The sequence below is a fragment of the Megachile rotundata genome, chromosome 16, assembly GCF_050947335.1.
Source record: "Megachile rotundata isolate GNS110a chromosome 16, iyMegRotu1, whole genome shotgun sequence".
In the NCBI taxonomy this organism is placed as follows: Eukaryota; Metazoa; Arthropoda; class Insecta; order Hymenoptera; family Megachilidae; genus Megachile; species Megachile rotundata.
In genome coordinates this window covers 10,931,827-10,954,117 of record NC_134998.1, presented here as the reverse complement: position 1 = coordinate 10,954,117, position 22,291 = coordinate 10,931,827, and the positions used below count along the sequence as shown (strand labels likewise).

The 22,291-nt window shown below is 41.7% G+C and overlaps 1 protein-coding gene across 4 annotated transcripts in view; it reads left to right on the top strand.

The window, feature by feature from the left end:
- Positions 1–22,291, top strand: part of gukh (NHS actin remodeling regulator GUK-holder) — a 96,509-nt gene that overhangs the window by 71,435 nt on the left and 2,783 nt on the right. For 2 of the 4 annotated variants that reach the window (XM_076541274.1, XM_076541275.1), the window contains 8 exons: positions 3,164–3,330; positions 4,349–4,549; positions 4,704–5,267; positions 5,337–5,784; positions 5,902–6,736; positions 6,888–7,181; positions 20,278–20,830; positions 21,633–22,113. In XM_076541274.1, coding sequence (XP_076397389.1) covers positions 3,164–3,330; positions 4,349–4,549; positions 4,704–5,267; positions 5,337–5,784; positions 5,902–6,736; positions 6,888–7,181; positions 20,278–20,830; positions 21,633–22,113 — 3,543 coding nt within the window. The remainder of the gene's footprint in view (positions 1–3,163; positions 3,331–4,348; positions 4,550–4,703; positions 5,268–5,336; positions 5,785–5,901; positions 6,737–6,887; positions 7,182–20,277; positions 20,831–21,632; positions 22,114–22,291) is intronic. The other 2 variants (XM_076541277.1, XM_076541276.1) reach the window with 2 other exon arrangements.

The following is a 22,291-nucleotide window of genomic DNA, read 5'->3' as shown; positions in this document are numbered from 1 at the left end:
ACTCACGTTTCTAGGAAAAATATAATGGGTCGATATACGAGATGCTTTACTAGCTAATTTTTACTGATTTTGGAGAATTTTATTTTGGGTTGAGATTTTGGGATTTATGGAATTTTGTGAATTTTGTGAATTTTGGGAAATTGGGGAATTTTGGGAGTTTTGGGAATTTTGGGAATTTTGGGAATTTTGGGAATTTTGGGAATTTTGGGAATTTTGGGAATTTTGGGATGTGGGAAATTTTGGGAATATTGGGATTTGGGAATTTTGGGATTTGGGAATTTTGGGATTTGGGAATTTTGGGATTTGGGAATTCTGGAATTTGGGAATTGTGAGATTTGGGAATTTTGGGATTTGGAAATTTTGGAATTAGGGAATTTTGGGATTTGGGAATTTTGGGATTTGGGAATTTTGGGATTTGGGAATTTTGGGATTTGGGAATTTTGGGATTTGGGAATTTTGGGATTTGGGAATTTTGGGATTTGGGAATTTTGGGATTTGGGGATTTTGGAATTTGAGAATTTTGAGATTTGGGGATTTTGTGATTTGGGAATTTTGGGATTTGGGGATTTTGGGATTTGGGAATTTTGGGATTTGGGAATTTTGGGAATTTTGGGAATTTGGGAATTTTGGGAATTTGGGAATTTTGGGAATTTGGGAATCTAGGGATTTGGGAATCTAGGGATTTGGGAATCTAGGGATTTGGGAATCTAGGGATTTGGAAGTCTAGAAATTTGGGAACCTAGGGATTTAGGAACCTACGGATTTGGGACCCTAGGGATTTGAGAATCTAGGGATTTGGAAGTCTAGAAATTTGGGAATCTTGAGATATAGGAACCTAGGGATTTAGGAACCTAGGGATTTGGGACCCTTGGGATTTGGGAATCTAGGGACTTGAAAACCTAGGGATTTGGGAATCTAGGACCTTGGGAAACTACAAACTTTCAAGTCGAACAAATAAACTTCCATAATTACAAATCTAATAATATCAAGATTCAAACAAATAATCTATGATTCTCTAACTTAGATCTTCAATAACTAAAAATCTTGCAAGTGTCCGTAAGACCCATATACCACGTACATCGCACCCGAGTGTACCCATGAAACACACCGGAGCGCTCTCGCTTAATGTGATTTCACGAAATGGCAGTCGTTGGATTGTTCTGTCGGCCGCTTAAATTACTTCGCGTCATAAATCCGCTACTCGTATTACGGCCCTCCACCCCACCAGCCATTAACGATCGGCCATTATTGAAAGTCAATCAACCCTGTCGTTTCGAGGATCTCGGAGCTAGAATTTCGGAGTCTCACTTCCTGCCCTTCTACTCTGACAAACAAACAGCGAAATCAGAGAAGACTTCCGTCGTCGGTGAAAAGAAATGGAAGTTAATGCCAAGTTTACTTCGCTCGGAGATCTTGGAACTCTTCCACATCTTATGTTCACTATCTTGCTAACTTTATGTATGTTTGCAACTCTTGGAACGTTGTTTCAAAACGTTGTTCCAACTTTAAACAGAATGTTGTCCCTCAACTTTCATTTTTCACCTTGCAACAATGGAAACACAAGAGCCTAGGGACCCCAGATAACTTTGAAAATGTTCGAGAACAACGTGTAAGAATTCGTTCTAGCTAAAAATGCAGGCATTGCTCCTATTGAATCGCAATTCAATGTAGATGAGGTGCGCCGATTTGAAAGCTGACATTACACCGCGATTTATCGCCGCCAGGAATGTTTCTCGAGGTTCTGTTTTTTAAACAATAGAATTGTTCGATTTTCGTATGCTAATGTAACGAGGTTAATGCGGGTAGGAATGCAAAATAAAACGTTTCAAAATGGCGGCCAGACTTTCACAATGATGTACAGTCCAGCATTTTAGGTATAAAATGTGTGAATAATTTTAGAATTAAGTTTTGGAATTTGGGAATTGGACAATGTGGGAAGAGGACAATGTGGGGATTGGACAATGTGGGAGTTGGACAATGTGGGAATTGGACAAGGTGGGAATTGGACAATGTGAGGATTGGACAATGTGAGGATGGGACAATGTGAGGATGGGACAATGTGGGAATTGGACAATGTGAGGATGGGACAATGTGAGGATGGGATAATGTGAGGATGGGACAATGTGAGGATGGGACAATCTGAGGATGAGACAATCTGAGGATGGGACAATGTGGGGATTGGTCAATGTGGGGATTGGACAATGTGAGAATTGGACAATGTGAGAATTAGGGAATGTGAGAATTAGGGAATGTGGAAACTGGACAATGTAGAAATTGGACAATATGGGAAATGGACAGTGTGGGAATTGGGGAATATGGAAACTGGACAACGTGGGAATTGGGAATGTGGGAATTGGGGAATGTGAGAATTGGGGATTGTGGGAATTGGGGAATGTGGAATTGGAGAATGTGGAAACTTGATAATGTGAGAATTGGGGAATGTGGAAACTGGACAACGTGGGAATTGGGAATGTGGGAATTGGGAAATGTGGGAATTGGGGAATGTGGGAATTGGGGAATGTGGGAATTGGGGAATGTGGGAATTGGAGAATGTGGGAATTGGGGAATGTGGGAATTGGAGAATGTGGGAATTGGGGAATGTGGGAATTGGAGAATGTGGGAATTGGGGAATGTGGGAATTGGGGAATGTGGGAATTGGCGAATGTGAAATTCGGAAATGTGGAATTGGACAATGTGGAAATTAGGGAATGTGGGAATTGGGGAATGTGAGAATTAGAGAAAGTGGGAATTGGGGAATGTGGGAATTAGGGAATATGGGAATTAAACAATGGCCTTCCAAAATGGCGTCCATAATTCAACTATAACGTACCCATAACCCCATCAAATTTTACACATAAAATATATAAATGTTTCATCTTCGCAAGATGAGCAAGAGCCAATTTTCACCTTGTTCGCAACGAGTGCGTTCGTAGAAAAGAAGCAAAGTAATCCAATCCGTTCCGTTTTCCGTGCGTGAAACCCGCTTGGTCACGAGGTGACATCCGATAATGCCCACGCAGCGCCCGTAGTGCGTAAAACACGTCGGTCGCTTTTCGCCGCGGCGTCGAGTTTCTTAGAAACAGAAGCACACCTAAGCGCCCCATAACGTAGCCCCGGCTAGAAAGAAGGACCGCTAACTTTATTCCGACGTGTATAATTCCAGCCGGCCGTTATCGAGGATCTACGAAGATGGACATCCACCGAGGCGTTGGGGGACGTTACTGTACCACCGGATTGCATGTCCAGGATCCTAGGAGATACAACGACCGACGATGCCGTCGATCACAAGCTACCCAGCCCCGAGGAACAGGTTCAAGCTATCGCGCTCAAGTAAGGAGGAAATTTATGCCACCGTTAAAGATAATGGATACCGAGCCAACTTTTTATCGATCGTTTAGATTGTAAATGCTTGGCGAATCACGATCAAACTTTCTTTCATTAACCATTTCGGTAAAACTTGTAGCAACTTTGTACAACAGTTTGTTCTGGAGGCACGTATCATTGGAGATTAGGGAATTTAAAGACATTAGGGCAATGGAGATTAACGATGTCTATGGGACTCGAAAGTTATGGCACTGTATAATAGACAAAATTAGTTGGACGTTTGTAGGTCCATGGATGCCTATGGTCGTTAGGCGTTTATGGGTGTTTCGATCTCCTAGACAACTATGGGCACTCTTGAACACTTATGGGCACTGTAAGTGTCTATGGGTGCTCCTAAATCTTCTGTAAGTACCTGCAGTGTCTATGAATGCCTTGGACTCATGGGTAGCCATAACTGACCTTAAGCATCTATGAGCGTTTCAGTTCTCTATAAGCACCTGGGGCATCTATGGCTGTTCCACTTATGTACACACATAAACTATGTCTAGATTCCCTATAAGTACCTTCGGGACCTATGAGTGCCTCGAATTCCCATTGATAGCCTTCAATGCCCTCGTGTCCTTCGATAGTCCTCAACACCTTGAACACCTATGGGTATTTCGGACATGTATGAGCATCCTGGATGTTCATGGGTGTCTACAACATCTATGGCTGCCCATAAGGCACCTTAACTAACCATAAGTCCGTTGAACACCCATAATTTCTTCGAGGACCATAGGTACTTTGAGTGACCGAAAACTTTCTGAGTATTTGAAGATGTCTTCAGTGAAACCCATAAGTGTCTTGAACATCCATAAGTACCTATGTACCTTCAATATTGATAGGTACATCATAAGTGCCTCCATCGTCCACACGTTCACTCTGCTCCACAGTTTCCAATGTCAACAAGATTTAGGAACACTACCTTGATGTCCATCCACCTTCCGCCTTATAATTCATCTGATAAATGTGACTTATACCTTAGATTTCCTGCGGAAATTGTGGCGGTGGACGTCAGCGGACGAGGGTTCGAACGAATGTCCATGAGAAGAAGGTCCTTGCTGTCTGGACCGGAAAGTCAGGAGGCAGCTGTGAAAAGGCGGTCACGACCCCGGAGGCCTAGGGGGAAAAGACGGAACACGATTGCTGGGACTGATCAGAAGGAAATTCGACAGGCCATTGGAGGGTAAGTCCACCTAGTACCAATCCAAAAACCATCAAACATCCGAAAAGATCCTCCATCCTTGAAGCTAACAGATGCTGACTCACTCAAAAGCCCATAAATGCGTCTACAATGTGAAGCCAGACCTTTTTCTAGAAGAATGACTTTTCCCTTCCAGCGAAACGATCGGAGAAGAAGCTGAAGAGTCACTGTCCACCATAGCCACGCGAGCCCATCGTTCGGCCAGCACCGACATTCTGGGTTCTTCCAAGAAGGAGTCACCGATCGAAAAGAAATCGCACTTCAACACGCTGAAGGCGTGGGGTATGTCCCGACTGAAACTGATCAGTCCCAGGTCCAGCCAGCAACAGGAGCAGCAGGACACGACGGGTTCGAGTACAGAGAGGTCAGAACAGGATCAAGGTCAGTCGCGAAAAGCGGAAGAAACAAATATTTATGAAAGGGTAACACCCAGGCGCAGGAAGGACAAGTCGCACGAAAGGAAGCCTAGCTCGTCCAGTTCGAGCGGGAAGAGCACCTCCAGCATACCGGTATCTGTCCCGAGCACGGAAAGACAGCCGAGCGTGAAATTGCGCGAAAGCGCGGCCCAAAGGAGAGAAAGACGAAAGGGAAGCAGCAGGGACGAGCCTCCTCATTCCAGTTCTGGAAACTGGAGTGCGTCCTCGGAGAGCGGGAGAGCCAGTATCGGCAGCGAGACCACCACCACGACTCATCAACCCAGGTAAAATTCTGATTGCAAGGTTTATTATATATTCTAGCAATATTTGTTTAACTGTGTTATCATACGTAGATCCACAACCACTACATCGATCGGTACGTCCTCAACCTCGTTGAGTCACGTGAGACGATTCAAGAGACGAGATACATCCACCTCGTCCTCCGTAACGTCGGAAGGTACATTGACCCCAGACATCATCCAAGATATCACGGTCGTACCCTTCTCGGACGACGGTGAGACATCGTCCGTATATTCCTGCGATACGGAAGGTTATTACACCTCGTTCCACGTGGACTCCGGGCTCAAGACGTTGAGGGAGGAGGATCCAGTTCCGCAGAGTCCTTTGACCAAGTCCAATGACGTCAGCTCAGATCCTACCTCACCGATCGTCGAGAACGAGTACGAACTGTTTGGCCGAGGCTCGACATCGACCACCACCAGCTCGGCGGGTACAGTTTGCACCGCCCTGATGGCACCACCGCCGCCTGAGAGGAAATCTAGCCTTACCGTTGTTGCAATGGTAACACTTTATCTATGATCAGTACTTACCATCCGTAATGCACCCTAGTCCCTTCATCACAGCGCGTTAAATTAAGTTTATAAATGAAGTCCTCCTAAAGTTGGATTTCGTCAACAGGTGCACGGACCGAATCAAAATGGCGGCGAGTCTCCGGACAGCGGGCACAACACGTCCTCGTCCCCGGTGGAGTCAGCGTCGAGTCCCGCCTGCACAGGCAGATCCTGCTCGGAATTCGAGTACTCCGAGTCGAGTGACCTGGAGGGATGCGAGAGGATCGAGAGAATTCGCTCTAAAACGGCTATCAATACCAGCCGCATACCGTCCATGTGCGTGATCACGCCGCCAGGCTCGGACGACGAGCACGCGATAGATTCCGATCAGACGAGCAAGAAAAACGAGACCAGAAAGACCGATCTCCCAGCTGCAGGCTCGGTTCTCATGTCCGCGACGGTGGGCACCTCCAAGATGGAGGTAATCAACGGACAGGATAAGAACCTGTACGCTACCATCCAGGTGTTACCGTCCCCGACCACCGAGAAGAACAGCGGGCAGGCAGCGAGCAAAATCAGCCCCCTCAGCGGAGTTTTGGGCAAGCTTCGTGGCGTGCTTCCGAGCAGGAAGCACATGCCGAAGAGCGCGGTTCAAGATCAAGCGGGCGCAGACTCTGGCGACTATGTGACCATAGCCGACGTGAGGAACAACAACGACAAACGTCAAGATCCAGCTTCGATCTCGACCGCCACTCCCGTCCAGCCGTCAACTTACGCTAACTCTGACATATTCAAGAAGGACGCAGAGTATGTCAGTCTAAGCGAGCTGCCGAAGAAGCCGGACTCCTCGTTGGAGAGGAAGAGGCAAGGGGCGAGGGTCACTCTGGACTCGGAGGGTAAAGTCGTTTACTCTTCGGACAGCTTGAAGAGGAGGAAGGGCGCACATACCACGTTCAATCCAGGTATTGATCACATGTCCACATTGGTTCAGATCAAACATAAAGTGCTGAGAGTCCACGCGATTCTTCGTCACTTCCACATTAGGTCCTAAGAGTTATGCTAGTCCAGGTGGTTAATTTGGACAATGGTACTTATGCTTGTGTTCTCTTCAAGGTCCATTCGTGAGAGAGGGAGTGTCCCCGAATCCGTCGCCACTGCTGCACCGTGCAACCCCAAATATTCGGGCAGTTACAAGGAGCAACGATGCAGTGGATGGTCCAGCGCCCAAGTCCACACCCCCAACGTCGCCCCAGCTGGGTAAGGTGATCATTAGGGCCGCGAGGAGTCCCGAACGCGCCGCCAGTCCGGACTACGTGCGAACACCGTCCATGGTGGTGGGTCCCACAAGTCCAACGACTCCTCACCGGCAAGTTCGCGGGGCTTACGTCAACGTGCAGGAGGACGAAGGTAAGACGGCTTCTGGTACGAGCACTGACGAACGTGATTGCACTGGCTGCGCCGGTAGAGTAGACGCACTATGTACACTCGCGACCAATCCTCGTCGCAACGACAGGGTTAGCACAGCTCTGATCACAAACGGAAGTCCGTTGCTTTCAGCTAAAAGCACCTGCCAAAAGGCTGACATTGTTGCACTCTCGCCGAGTAACAAATTGTTAGACTCGAACAAGCCTAAGCTCTGTTCCAACAAAACGAACGTGGACCGCGACGAGAACCATCCGCCGGAGCTCGTTAGCGATAGCCCCACCCCGCAGAGACATGGACCTGTAAATAAAGCGGACCTAACGGACCCAAAAGTCACCAACCTGAGACTCGATTTCGAGAAGTCGGGACTTTATCCGATTAATCTGAGGCCCACGGGTAACACGCCGAAATTGAGTAGGAAATTACTGGTGTCCGATCTGGACACGCCTAACTTCTGTAGGAAAATAACGAGACTGGAATGCCATGGCGACGTTGCGAACGCAGACGCGAAAGCGAACGACAACGAGGTTAGGAACGGAGATAAGCCAATAGATAATAATAGTAATTCGAGTCCTACCGATACGGAGGACCCCGCAGAAACCTGTTTTACCGACTGTGCCGCGAGGACGTTCGAAGCGTCCAAAGGACGCAAAGTGAAACGTAGCGATAGTTACAGAATGGCGAACAGTCCCATAATGTTTATCAAAAAGTTCTCGGTTAATCCGGAGAAGTCGTTCAAGATTTGTAGAACACCGTCGGAGGAGTTGCAGGAGGAGTTGTTGAAGGAGAGGATCAATTATCCCGAGACCGTCTCTAGTCCTGAACCCCAGATCGATGCTAACCTCAATTTTGATATGAACGTCACCATTTCTGTTCCCATTACCGCGGGGGCCAAAAGTCCTAGACCTAGGGCCACTGATATAGAACCTGTTAGGGTGCTTAAGTACTCTAGCAACGATACTGAGATTTGGTAACAGATGATTTTATTAGGATTTTTGGAAAATATGATGGCGGTATGGGTTGTGATGATGGGTCATTCACGTAGAGACGAACACGTTCATTTTTATAGACATTTCTTTTTGAATCATTTGCTAATTTTAGGTACTAACGTTGTATCTATAATATAGAAGTATTTAATAACGTCATTTATTGTTTTATAAGAAAATTTCCATAACTATAAATGTACGATGTGTTACGTAAAATGGCGTACCTCAACAAAATGGCGGCGCTCAACGAAATAGCGTAGGAGACACCATACAATTCGCATGGAATTCTTGAATCTTAATCCGCCATTTTATATGCAGCAACCTAACCTATCCAAAAGACTGTAATATTTAAAATGGTGTACCTCAACAAAATGGCGGCCCTCAACGAAATAGCGTAGGAGACACCATACAATTTGCATCGAATTCTTGAATCTTAATCCGCCATTTTATATGCAGCAACCTAACCTATCCAAAAGACTGTAATATTTAAAATAATATTTATTTTTGATTTATCTCGTAAAAATACTCCTTGAAATTTGTAAAATCAAAATGAACACAATTGCAGTTTAATCTTCGCAGCATGTCTGCAATCAGGTCCAGTTACACAAGAATCTTTCCTCCTTCGTCGAGTGATTACGTAAACCAGCTAGAAGATAATTGTCTAAAGTCAGAGTGTCAATACAGCAAAATAACAATTAATCAGCGGGAGGTCTTAGGAGACCAACACGAACGATAAAAAAACAAGTCCCGTTATCGCTGTGTGAGTTATCGTGCAGTGTGTAATAACGTTGGTAGGGAAAATGGCGATGTAGGGAATGGTGGACAAATTAATGCAAATTAAGAATAATGGGTATAGGGATATTGTAATTCCATGATATTCCTAGGAATTATTAGTGAAAACTCTGGGTTGCGTAGGTTAGGTTCTAGGGTCCCTCGAGTCCCTAGTTACAAAGTGTTATGAAGTATGATGAAACTCTCAAGCTTAAAAATTTTCAAATCTCAAAACTTCTAAAGTACTAAATTTTGTTAAAACTTTCTCTATTCTCAAATTTCCAAAACTTAAAATTCTAAATGTTTAATTCTCAAATCCCTAAATTTGAAGATTTCCAAGTTTCTAAACGTCCCAAAATGTAAACGTAAGAATAACGTAAGCTGAGAAAATTTGTTCATGTCTAAGCATCTGCAAGAAGGAATAAAGTGCCGGCGCCTGCTTGCCCCGCGCCGCCATTTTCCCCAAGTCTCCGCTAATCCAAGCCGCAGAATCGTCACAAACGATTGGTTGAAATTAATGAGGGTAAACAGCAAACGATCCGTTCGACGGTCACGATAACAAGAACAATGTTTTTCCGCGTTGCAACCTTAGACACAGAAAAGCAAGAAACGTGGTCACGTTTTTCCTATCTGCCGTCTCGTTTGATCTTTTGCCAGCTGCAACATCGCATAACGCCTTCTCTATGCAACGTTGCGAGCCGATAAATCGCGGATACTTTGGTCAGTTTATAGCTCGGGACATTTCAGTGTACTGTATAGTTGTTCCGTCGATAAGGTTAGAGCCGAAGCATGCTTTTCGCAAGGTTAATAGATAACGTTGCTCGCGTGTTTCCACCAGTTTCGCTGTTTTTATTCGCCGTTATAGATTTTCCACTTTTTCTCGTTTAATTGTAGATTGCACGCTATCGAACCGTTTGCGACCGTATCTTCCTATTGTCACGGATTTCTCCCACTTTATTCACCCGGAGGAAGTTCACGGAAAACGTGAACCTCGTGACCTTCCAAAATGTCTTCTTTCGTTTGTCGGGTGAGATCAAAATTCCTTCGTTGACCTCATTGTTTTACGTTGTTCAGTCACTCAAGTCTTACAGACGCAACTTTTGAATTTTTACAATTTTTTAGAATATTGTGATTAAATAGGGTTGTACTTTTTACGACTACAAGGTTGTTCAGGTCCGCCATTACAAGTGTAAGGCTGTACATACTGAAGAATACTGACACTGTAAAAGATTATGTTCATCAAAATTGACTGGGAAAATATTCATACTGCTGTAAATTATACTGGAGTATGTATGATGAGTATACTGAACTTATAAGACAAAGATTTTTAAGGTTATGGCAAAGTCATGCACTGTTAGAGTTCATTGAACCTTCAAGACTTTTCAAGATTTTTAAAAATATACAGCATTATTAAATGTAGCAAGAGAATAAATAAATCTGAAGAAGGCTATACAAGATCTTATGAGAGCAGGAGCCATTTTGTCTTCCTTTCACCGCCCTCCATTTTGATTTCCGCGAGACGCCATGTTGTCACTGCTGAAGTCTACGGAAACTGCTAAAGTACAATCAAAATTTAACTTCTCTGAGGAACAAACGTATACTATACGTAGCACACAAGAAGTCATCTGGTCACAAAGCAACACAGTTACCTGGAAAGATATGTAAAGTATGTGCACATTCTACAGATTTGACTTATCCTTTCAGATATCTTCTTATGTGCTGTGTATACCTTCTTCCACAGTTGAAAGACCTTCTAAGTTTAAAGTGCACCCTTTAACAGAGCATGCATGAAAAAAGAATGATCCGAGTAAATAGGAAATGTTTCACAAAACAACGTAGTAAGTAAGTAGCGGGGCATCGACGATAAAGCTGGAAAACTCCGGAGAGCCCCCAATGAAGTCTCACTTTGTTAGCCCTTATCGGCATCATTAACCGCTGGCTCAACAACGAACAGAGTTGCATCAGACGCGATGTTTATCCCGGCGATAATTCGAAATCCAGATAAACGAGATGCCCTCCTACCGGCTAAGGATTCAAATACTTTCCATCAGCAGCCACCGCCCTCAGTCCGCTCCGGTCGGCGTTCGCGGTCTGGGCCGTTTTCATCCCTAAACGTCACCACCCTCGGACCAAGCCTTCCTTCAGCTCCGGTCATCGCAAACTTTCATCCGTCATTCGCAAACTTTCATCCAGAAACTTAGATCCACAAACCTTTCGGTCCTCACCTAAGTTAGGCCACACGAAACCGCTTTATCAATGAACGTCTGGATCAGGAAGTTTGTACACGAAGGGGGGAAGTTTTTGCCGAGATAAGGCGGTATCGGTTTAGACGCGAAGAGGAATCCTTGTCGCTAGACAGGCGGTCGCCGGCTTCGATAGCGGTAGACAGTTTCGTTCGCGAGAAGAGACGCGGTATTTGACAGTCGGTGCATTCCAACATGCTGGCGAGACATCTGCTCTTTATAGCGACCAGACGCCACCGTAAGTCGAGAATATATTCGCACTTTTATTTCCTGCGGAATCCTTACATGTTTCGCGCCCGCCCTTCATGCTATTTATCGACTTCTAACACGTGCTTCTCGGAACGCATAACATTCTGGGATAAAGATATCCACTGCATTTTTTTACGGCTCGAAAACCTTTTTGGGTAGATGAAGGTTTGTGAATTTGAATATTTTAGGAAATAGCGCTGCAGTTATTTAGGGCACAGGTTTGTGAAATTTTGGGGAACTTTTGATTTTTGATAATTTTCTACATTATCGACAGAGTGTGGCACTAGGGTCGATGTTTACAATATTTTTATTGAGTAATATTGATTTTTACTTGGAGGACTTGCAGCATTGAGTGATTTATATATGTGGGAATCTAGGGATTTTTTGCTGGGGGAATTTGTGGACGTTGAATGTTGAGGATAAGGAAATTTGTAAATCTAGGGACATGTAGAGTTTGCAAACTCCTGCTGGGGAATTTGTGGACGTTGAACGTAGAGAATATAGAAATTTGTAAATCTAGGGACATGTAGAGTTTACAAACCCCTGCTAGGGAATTTGTAGACATTAAACGTTGAGAATATAGAAATTTGTAAATCTAGGGACATGTAGAGTTTGCAAACTCCTGCAGGGGAATTTGTGGACGTTGAACTTTGAGAATACAGAAATTTTTAAATCTAGGGACATGTAGAGTTTGCAAACTCCTGCTAGGAAATTTGTAGACGTTAAACGTAGAGATTATAGGAATTTGTAAATCTAGGGACATGAATTTCTGTCTTTGAAATTTGGATGTAGAAAATTTGGAACGTTCTCTTAAATCATGTACCAATTCCTGCAGTACGAACATAACAAATTCTCGTTATCCAAGCATTCGTTTTATTGCCAATTTGATATTACTTAATCCTTATCTAGAGGTATCGTCAGTTAAAAATTTGGCGCTAAATGTAGCGACGTTATATAAAATACGCAATTGCGTTGCTTTTATCAGAAAAACACGGCACTATACGTAAAGTGTGTTAAGAGAAGTATGTTATGTCACCGCTTTTATAAATGGACATAGCAAATGGATTTGAAAAAAGTTATTTGTTGATAAATATTGAATATGCTGTTTCGTTGAAATTAGTGATGCAACCTCAATATCGCAATTTAGAAATTGTTCGTATCGTTTCATCTGTTTAATGCAATATTTCTTTGCCAATATTTATAATTTTATGGAAAATAAGTTTCTAAAAAATTTTGATCGTTTAATAAGTTAGTTTAGATAGATTGTACGAGTCATAATAAAATTACACTGTCTGCCATTGTGTTCTTTGTCTTTCAAAATATGGCGTCATCTTGGAGATGCTCGTCCTGGATTTGGTTTATCTTTTCGCGATGGATTATCAATAAACAAATTTATACCGAGTTATCAAAATAACTCTTGTATTTGTTTCATTGATGCGAAATTTTGAGAAAAACATTTTTCCCGCCAGAATTGAAACCTAACCTAAATGTGGGTACTCATTAAACAATATTTTTTAAATTATATTATTCATTCTATTTATTTCTCGTCGACAATTTATAATAAATATATAGAATTTCTATGAATGAATATATGAATTTTTCATAAAAAAATTGTTGCAAATAGTTGACATTCTGACAAAATATCAAAATATTACAATTTACAATGTACAAGGAAAATTAATTCGTTTGAAGGTATATTAAAAAAACAATTTGGATTTAAATAAAAGCGTGACAAATTGTACATCGTAAATATGATTTTATTGCTCTACTAATTTGTAATCACGATTGCTTTACTTGTTACGTCACGAAAGATAACTTAGGTCGCGTAACTTAGAATGTTGGAATTCTTCTGTTTGATAAACGAGTAAATTGTGTGGTATAACAGTTTCGTTTTTACTCAATGACGAGTCGGCTGTGGAAAGTTTCGTAGAACTTTCGTTCTATTACGTTGTTGCATATCGAATGGCGGATTTCGAAATGGCGGATCAAGTCGTTCACTTGCGAATTTGAAAGAAGAACTATTAACACTCTTTTATCTTCTGATAAAAAGAACTTGATGTCAATGAAAATTTTCCTATGAAAATTTTGAGTGTCTAGAAAATCTTGAATGTTCTATGAATCCAAAATTGTTTGAAGTCCCTGAATTTTTTGAAACCTTTGAAATACTTGAAATACTGGAAATCTCTAAAATCTTTAACGTCCTTAAAATCCTTAAACTCCTCAAATTCCTCAAAATCCTCAAAATCTCACAAATCCTTAAAATCCTTAAACTCCTTAAAATCTTGAAAATCTTCAAAATTTCATAAATCCTTAAAATCCTGAAAAGCACACAAATCCTTGAAATCCTCAAACTCTTCAAAATCCCTAAATTTCCCAAAATCTTACAAATCCTTAAAATCCCCCAAATCTCACAAATCCTTAAAAATCCTCAAAATCTCACAAATCCTTAAAATCCTGAAAAGCACACAAATCCTTGAAATCCTCAAACTCTTCAAAATCCCTAAATTTCCCAAAATCTCACAAATCCATAAAATCCCCCAAATCTCACAAATCCTTAAAATCCCCAAAATCTCACAAATCCTTAAAAATCCTCAAAATCTCACAAATCCTTAAAATCCCCAAAATCTCACAAATTCTTGAAATCCTCAAAATCCTCAAACCCTTCAAAATCCCTAAAATCCCCAAAAGACCCAAAAGTCCTCCAAAACTGCTACTTACTCAAAATCTAAACCACCTAAAATCGAACACAATCCAACACAAGCCTAAGCTCAACATAACCCTTGTCACGCATAAATCTTAATCTAAAATTCCACGAAGATGTCTGCACGCTAATCTTCCCTAGAAGATAATTCGTGATCTTTCTAGAAAGCCCGCTAATCTTTTCTTTAACAAACGCGAAACGGAGCGATCGAAAGACGAGTAAGTCGATACAACGAAAAAAGTAATGATTCATGACGATATCGTTACACATTTCTGATAGTTGGCGTAGTGTACGTATCGGTGTCTGTGCGTTTTAAAAGTGGAACGACATGGCCGTTTGATAAAAATGACAGCCGCTGTTCGGCGCAGTTAACATTGTTGCGTGGGGAGAGAAATAAAATATTCACACGTTGTGCCACGTCAGTCATCGATGACACTGAACTTTCGGATGTCGGTCACCGATGACTGACGGTAGAAAATATATACACTGAGACAGTCACATTTTCGTGGAGAAAGAAACAAAATATTCACACGTTATACCACGTCGGTTATCAATGACAATTTTTGGACGTCGGTCACCGATGACTGACAGTATAAAATGTAGAACTATGAGACTCACATTTTTGTGGTGAGAGAAATAAAATATTCACACGTTGTACCACGTCAGTCATCCACGACAGTGAACTTTGAGGCGTCAGTCACCGGTGACTGACAGTAGAAAACATTTTCAACAAAGACAGTCACATTTTCGTGGAGAAAGAAACAAAATATTCACACGTTATACCGCGTCAGTCATCCATGACAGTGAACTTTGAGGTGTCAGTCACCGGTGACTGACAGTAGAAAATAAATTCAACTAAAAAACTCACACTGCTTTAAATAAAGACCTTGAACAATTACCAATATATTTAAAATTTTGTTCATTTTTATTTATTATAGTAATGTTTCTTTTCCATCAAATTTTCATGGATTTCTTTTATGGCCGACTTCCGTATATGGCCCGATTTCCTTACAAGTTCGCATGGAACGGCGTTGAAAATATATTTCGTAATTCCTCAACTTTCTAATTGATGTAGGAAGCAGTTAATCATCATAGAAAAAGTGACTGTCCAAAAAAAAACGAACAAGGAAACTTTGTCAACGTCTTTGTCTCCGGAAACTGCGTAAATTCGATTTAATTTCAGGTCGATTAAAGTGCATCCTCGGGCAATAAAACGTGCGATATAAAAGAATGCTTTTTATAAACGCGAAAACAAACGTGAAATCGTTATCCGTCGAATGACCCAACCGCAAAACAGTTGCCGTTGTACAAAACAACATTGAATGAAGTCCGGTTTTTACTTGTTAAACGTATTATTAATAATAATTTATTTTAACGTCTTTGAAACGAAAGAGTGTTTCACTTAACAGTGTAATATTACACAGTCGGGCAAAGCGTTGAGCAATGCATTTGTTATGACCGCGTAAGGTGAGATCACGTAAATTGCAACCGCGTATAAATGCTACTGTGCAAATACACACTTCGCGTAAAACGACTGTGCGAGACTCCTGTTTCTAGTTATGGTACTTAGAGATAATTTTGACTATTATATTACAATTGTTTCTACAATTTCGTAAGAGATATTCCGTCCATTTAAACGTATAATGTATATACAAAGTAGAAGTAATTTATGTTGCATATTTGGGGCGTGAAGTCGGTCGATGACATGGAGGTATCACAAAATGGCGCTTATGGCGCAATTCGAAACTTAAAGACGCACGTAAACTATTATTAGTACGAACATAAACTATATAAACTATTATTAATACGAATTAATACTCTCGATACAAAATGGCTGATTATCAATTGCGAAGATGAATAAAAAGTTCACTAATTTAACTTAAAACTCAGAGAACGTAACCTAAACTTTTTATTAAATTTCAGACTGTAAGTCAATCAATAACAAAACAGTAAGTCATATATGTAAATCAAACATAATAAGTCAGATTTTCTGATAGTTTCATGTTGTAAAGGCACGTGAAAGTGTCTATCTTTCGAAATCCGCCATTCGATTAGCAACAAGCTGACGAGAGACGCAGCGTCCTTAACCTATCCTGAAAAAATCGAGACTGTTACGTCCGAGCGAAAGCGACGGCCGTTACGAAACCGTTCGGACAAAGAGGATCGTAAAAAACGCGAAACCTAATAGCAGAATAAAAGAAAGATTGAAAGAAATCAAGTGGAACATGTATCGTTTACTAGCTTTGCGGCTAGTTTGCCAGATGGAGTTTAACGGGCCATTATGGCTACCTTGGCTGGGCAGTGGCGTAACTATTACGTTTGGAAATTTGGGGATTTGGGAATTTGGGGATTTGGGGATTTGGGGATTCGGGGATTTCGGGACGTGGGGATTTCGGGACTTGGGGATTTGGAAGCGTAGGGATTTGGGGACGTGGGGATTTGGAAGCATGGCGATTTGGGGACGTGGGGGTTTGGGAACGTGGGGATTTGGGAGCGTGGAGATTTGGGAGCGTGGAGATTTGGGGACGTGGGAATTTGGGGACGAGGGAATTTGAGAACGTGGGGATTTGGGAGCGTGGAGATTTGGGGACATGGGAATTTGGGGACGTGGGGATTTGGAAGCGTGGGGATTTGGGGACGTGGGGGTTTGGGAGCGTGGGGATTTGGGGACGTGGGGATTTGGAAGCGTGGGGATTTGGGGACGTGGGGATTTGGAAGCGTGGGGATTTGGGGACGTGGGGATTCGGGAGCGTGGGGATTTGGGAGCGTGGGGAAGTCGGGACGTGGAGATTTGGAAGCGTGGGGATTTGGGAACGTGGGAATTTGGGAGCGTGGAGATTTGAGGACGAGGGAATTTGGGAACGTGGGGATTTGGAGATGCGGTGATTTGGGAATGTGAGGATTTGGTGATGTAGGGATTTAGAGATGTAGTGACTTGAAAGGTGTACGAAGTTAATGACTTAGGTACTCGATAATATACAAATTTAAAAATGTAAAACTCTAAATACTAATTATACTCCATCCTCAACAAGAGTACCATAGGTACCAACCTCACCACTGCAAACTTAACATAACAAGGGCTCCTCCCCACCTAGTTACGTCACTGCCCCTCTCAAATTACCCTCCACTCTATCTTAAAACCGCATTGACCATCCTTGAAAGAGTAAAAGCATCATATCAGGACTGATAACAAATTTAGTCACTAGTAAAGCAGACACTGTCTAATAGGCAGCAAGATTTGATTACCGAGCGTTGCTCTGTACATGCTTAGGAGTATCATCCATGAAAAAAAAAAGTTAGACACGTACAATAAAACTTTCCTCGTGATAAACAAGTAATTGACTGCTTCTTTTATCGAGCATAGTTCCTCCCCGTCGATAATCTGTCCACTGGACAGAGATAGTACTTGTTCGATTCAACAATAATAAAAAAAATTGCAAAAGGAAATGGAACAACATGTCTGTCACGCCACGTTGCGATATCACCCTGTTAATTAAACAGAACTTTAATCGCGTGGACCTGTTTTGACATATGTCACGACAATTACAAAATGTCATCTTTGTAATTTATCTGTACCAAACGCGAGCTTCTGTTATTATTTAATACTTATCTGTGTCGCGCGACTTCACACCATAGTGTGGAGCGATTAATTGTAGGGATTTCGGCATGTGGTGATGTGTAACTTGCCGTTTTTATCTAATTTACCTTGGTAGAGTAAATACTGTAGCATTAGTCGCAGATATGTTCACTATATTGCCGAAAACAATTGTTACAAAAGAACATTTGAGTTACGTTGGGACGTGGTTGTCTCAACAAGGTTGGGTTAGCAAAGTTAGGTTAGGTCACCAAACTTCTGTCATCAAGTTCGAGATTTGGAATTTTTGAGAGATGGGAAATTGAAAATTTGGGAATTTAAGGACTTACAAATTTTACTACATAATGTTGGTGTGTCGGTAAGGTAGGGAATCAGTTCTTCTGAACTTTATTAGTTTCAACTTGAACTAAAAGGAGATTAAAAAATTGCAGAAATTTATTTTATAGTTTCAAGCTTAAAAATTAACAGGGAATATCGTAGACCTTGACATCGTTCACAAGTAGCAATTTACTTCATAACTGATCCGATAGCGATCACTTATCGTAGACGTTCTACGAACAGTTAAGGAGACCTTACAAGAGTTCGATCATCGAAAAGGACATAACTGTTATAAGTATCTATACATATCCAACACTGTAATAATATCCGCAACAGATGCACGTGATTCTTGATAAATTCCTAACAAGATATATCGTGGTCGTAAATTTCGATAAAATCAGTAAAAGATCAGCCAGTAAGATCAGTAAAAGCGACGAAGTCAATTTCCATTTCGCTACTCATTAAAATGCCTGATATAAATAAGTTACAGTGTCAAGTTATAGAATGCTCTGCAATTTACTCTGCCAATGTAAATTAGGCTTATCGCATGCTGGCTCGATGCGTGCTCGCCCCTCGTTGTAAGTAGCGTTTAGCACTAACACGGACTAACTTCAGATGTCACGTTACCCGTGTATTTTCTGACTAACTTAGATTAAATAGTCGATGACGGGTAACATTTTCATTAATTACATCGAGTAACATCTGAACGCTACTTCTTTGGCTGGCAAGGTTTAATCAGCTTGCGACTAATATCTGGTCTACTTACAACCTGGCTAGGGGGAGCATGCAGCGGCCTGTACTGTGTATGTACATACGTATGTGTTACGGTCTTCGAGGTATAGCGAGGTCGTAAATTATTTCGAAATTGCACTGAAGAAATTCAAGGTAGTTAATTTCAAGGTTAATCTTTGGACTCGTCAAACCTTATTTTTACACATGTCAGTGTTATAGTTCTCGTTATAAAATTATAGCTCGTTATGAAACCTTAATATGAATTATACCAAAAGTCACAAATTATAAATACAGAATTACACTTATAGAGAAATATAAATTATGTCACTACAGAAATATAAATATGAAGTACAGACCACATGAAAAGTTTAATTTACGACCTCGCTATACCGCGACGAGTACTATACCTTGTATAAGACTCATCTCTTATTAGTGTGCATTGTACGATTATATGTGTATATTTCTCGTTGTATTCGATCGAAACAAGCGCATCTTGCCACTATGTACATATCGAAAACCGATGTAAAATCTTTTGTGAGGAATGTATGTCAATAGATGTCATTTTTTGTGCAAATCATGGATGCATTTTATTTACTCTCTTCTCTCATGTCTCATGTTGTATATCCAGCATAGATTGTAAACAAGCTGTAGTCTGTTCGTATGATACATTGATGACAAAGATACTTGCACGTGTATTATGCAATGTTTCTATATATGTGCTTATGATTAATGTTTCGAAACTATATGTTTTAGCAATTTAACAAAAGTTCTGTATAATATACAATCAATGTTTGCACGCTTTCTTCGTGCAAGTTTACTTTGACCCTTCGTCGACTTACAACCACGCTATACCTACTAGACTGCACTCCATTCCGCTGACTGTACACTGAACGTGTGTACACTCTACGGAAGAAGTATCTTCAAAATTAAAAATTGCGTCATTTTAAGTGACGGTCATAAAAGAAAGTATGCAATATATGAACAGACTATAGCTACCATTCATCCCGCTCCCAACATTGTATATCTGTCTTGTGTTTATCACCCGAATGTCAGTCTTTGTGTATATATTTTCAATAAAAACCTGCATTTCACGTGTGGCATCTCATTAGTAGCTCACGCACATGTCGTAGTACCATAATTCATGTCATGGTGAGTACATCTTTTTTTTTTAATTCATCAACGAAACGCTAAAATCTAACCTAGAAGTACTTCGTGTTTCGAAATTTGTGAAGAAAAAAATTAGATTCTATCGTTGCGTCGGTGAATAATAATTTCTCGCTTCTCTTGCATGCTTTGTGTTTGATATGTCTTCGTGTCGTGCTTGCTTTGCTTCAATATCACATTTCGCGTTTCTGTACTTTCGAAACGTCCGGTAAAAATCTCCATATATTGCCATTGATACCTAACGAAAAAGCAAAGGGTTTCTCAAACTAACCCGACAATATCAAACTGCGAATAGGCAAGAGCATTTTTATTTCTGTTTCAGACAATACATTGTTGGCGATAGATTCGGTGCCCCCTCACGGAATAGTTCAACCACCCCCTTATATTTCGCCGCCCAAACCCGACAGTTGTCACAAGGAGATAATTCAGGAGATCCTAAAGGAACCAGCCTCCCAGAAGCAACAAAATTACGGATCAGCCCAGAAGTTTTACGTGCACGATCCACGGCTAAATCTTTACGACAATAAGTTATCGGGTTACAATGATCAACGTCAGATCGTGCACATGCGCAACGCGAGGAACCAGCAATATTACGTGCCTAGGAAAGATGGCAATCAGCAGTTTTACACGCTGCCCACGAGAAGGCCGCAGAGGGACGCGGAACCGCCGCGTAGCGTCACGCCGGACATCACCAGGGGACTCAGGCGCGGGTCATTAAGCGCCATGCACATGCTCGCCAGACACGGGCAGAAAGCGATTTTGGAACAGGATTCGAATCGATACGGCTCGCACGCCGAGTTGAGGACTGAAAATATCGAAACGGAGAACAGGCTGATGCAGGGACAGCAACCACCCATTGTGGATGTCAGAAATAGGTGGGTACCTGGTTGACAAATTAAATGTTATACTTTTGCTACGGGGAAGGCAGGATTTACGACCTCGCTATATTTCCAAATTTTCAGTTTGAAAAGTCTCTCAGGGAATTCTTAAGTTCTCAAAATTTCAAAGGAAAAATTTCAGACTGTTCAATACTGCCAGCTAATAAATTTGTCCCTCAATGTTCATCGGTGGCAATATAACGAGAGTTGACTATAACATGAAGCAAGGTCTTTCAAGCTTTTGATACATTTTTAAATCGCAGTATAAGAAAGTTTCTTAGTTAATTCAGCCTACTGCCAATGTCAAGAGTTCATCACTCTTAAAACCTCGTCAGCGGCGATATAACGAAAGTCCACCATAAGTATTGTATAAACTACAAACGATAAACCTAATGATTCCCAAGTTGATGAAGTTGATACTGCTTAAGTTTTCCTTCCTCAGCATCAATTTTCCTTTTTGGCAATATAACGAGAGTTGACTCTAGTATGAAGCAAGGTCTTTCAAGCTTTTGATACATTTTTAAATCGCAGTATAAGAAAGTTTCTTAGTTAATTCAGCCTACTGCCAATGTCAAGAGTTTATCACTCTTAAAACCTCGTCAGCGGCGATATAACGAAAGTCCACCATAAGTATTGTATGAACTACAAACGATAAACCTAATGATTCCCAAGTTGATGAAGTTGATACTGCTTAAGTTTTCCTTCCTCACTATCAATTTTCCTTTTTGGCAATATAACGAGAGACCACTCGCAATCCGCGAAATCAATCGGTTTTCTAAGAGCTTCTTTCTTCACCCAGATTCGCAACACCATTAGGGCTTACAGCGCTTGGATATCGATTCTTCGCGTCCTCGCCTATTCGTGATCCCGTTATGAAGTCTCCCAGTGCTGACGCTTTAAAGCACAATCCAATTTCGCCGATCAGGCATACCTGTGACAATAGTTTCAAGTCGTCTACACCGAGCGGACGCGCTATGCCAACTGTTGCCGAACGTTTGGCTCTGACTGCCAACAACAATTGTCCGTCGATGCCGAATTCCGGAAGAAGCACCCCGGTGCAAACATCCTCTGGACGGAGCACTCCGACCAACCTCGTTCTTTCGCCCACGAAGAGCACCATGTCCAACGAGGAGCTGTTCGCTGCTATTCACAAGTCGAAGAAGCGACTGAACATCAAGGATGATAGCGAGAACCAATCTCCTTACGGTTCAACCACCTCGCTGGCCAAAATGGCGCCGGGCAGCAGGAATAGCTGGAGCTCGGAGCCGCAAAAGCCTCCGGTATGTAAAATAACTCCTTTGTCTTCTAAGAACTTAAGGTTGTTCGTTCTGTTTCTTGGCTGCTGACACTTTTGGTACTGTAGATGAGGAGAGTAGTTGGGAGTTGTTTGAAAGTACCAACTATTGCAAGATTGTGTGCTTAGATGTGGTATATTTACCACATCGGGCGTATCTATCG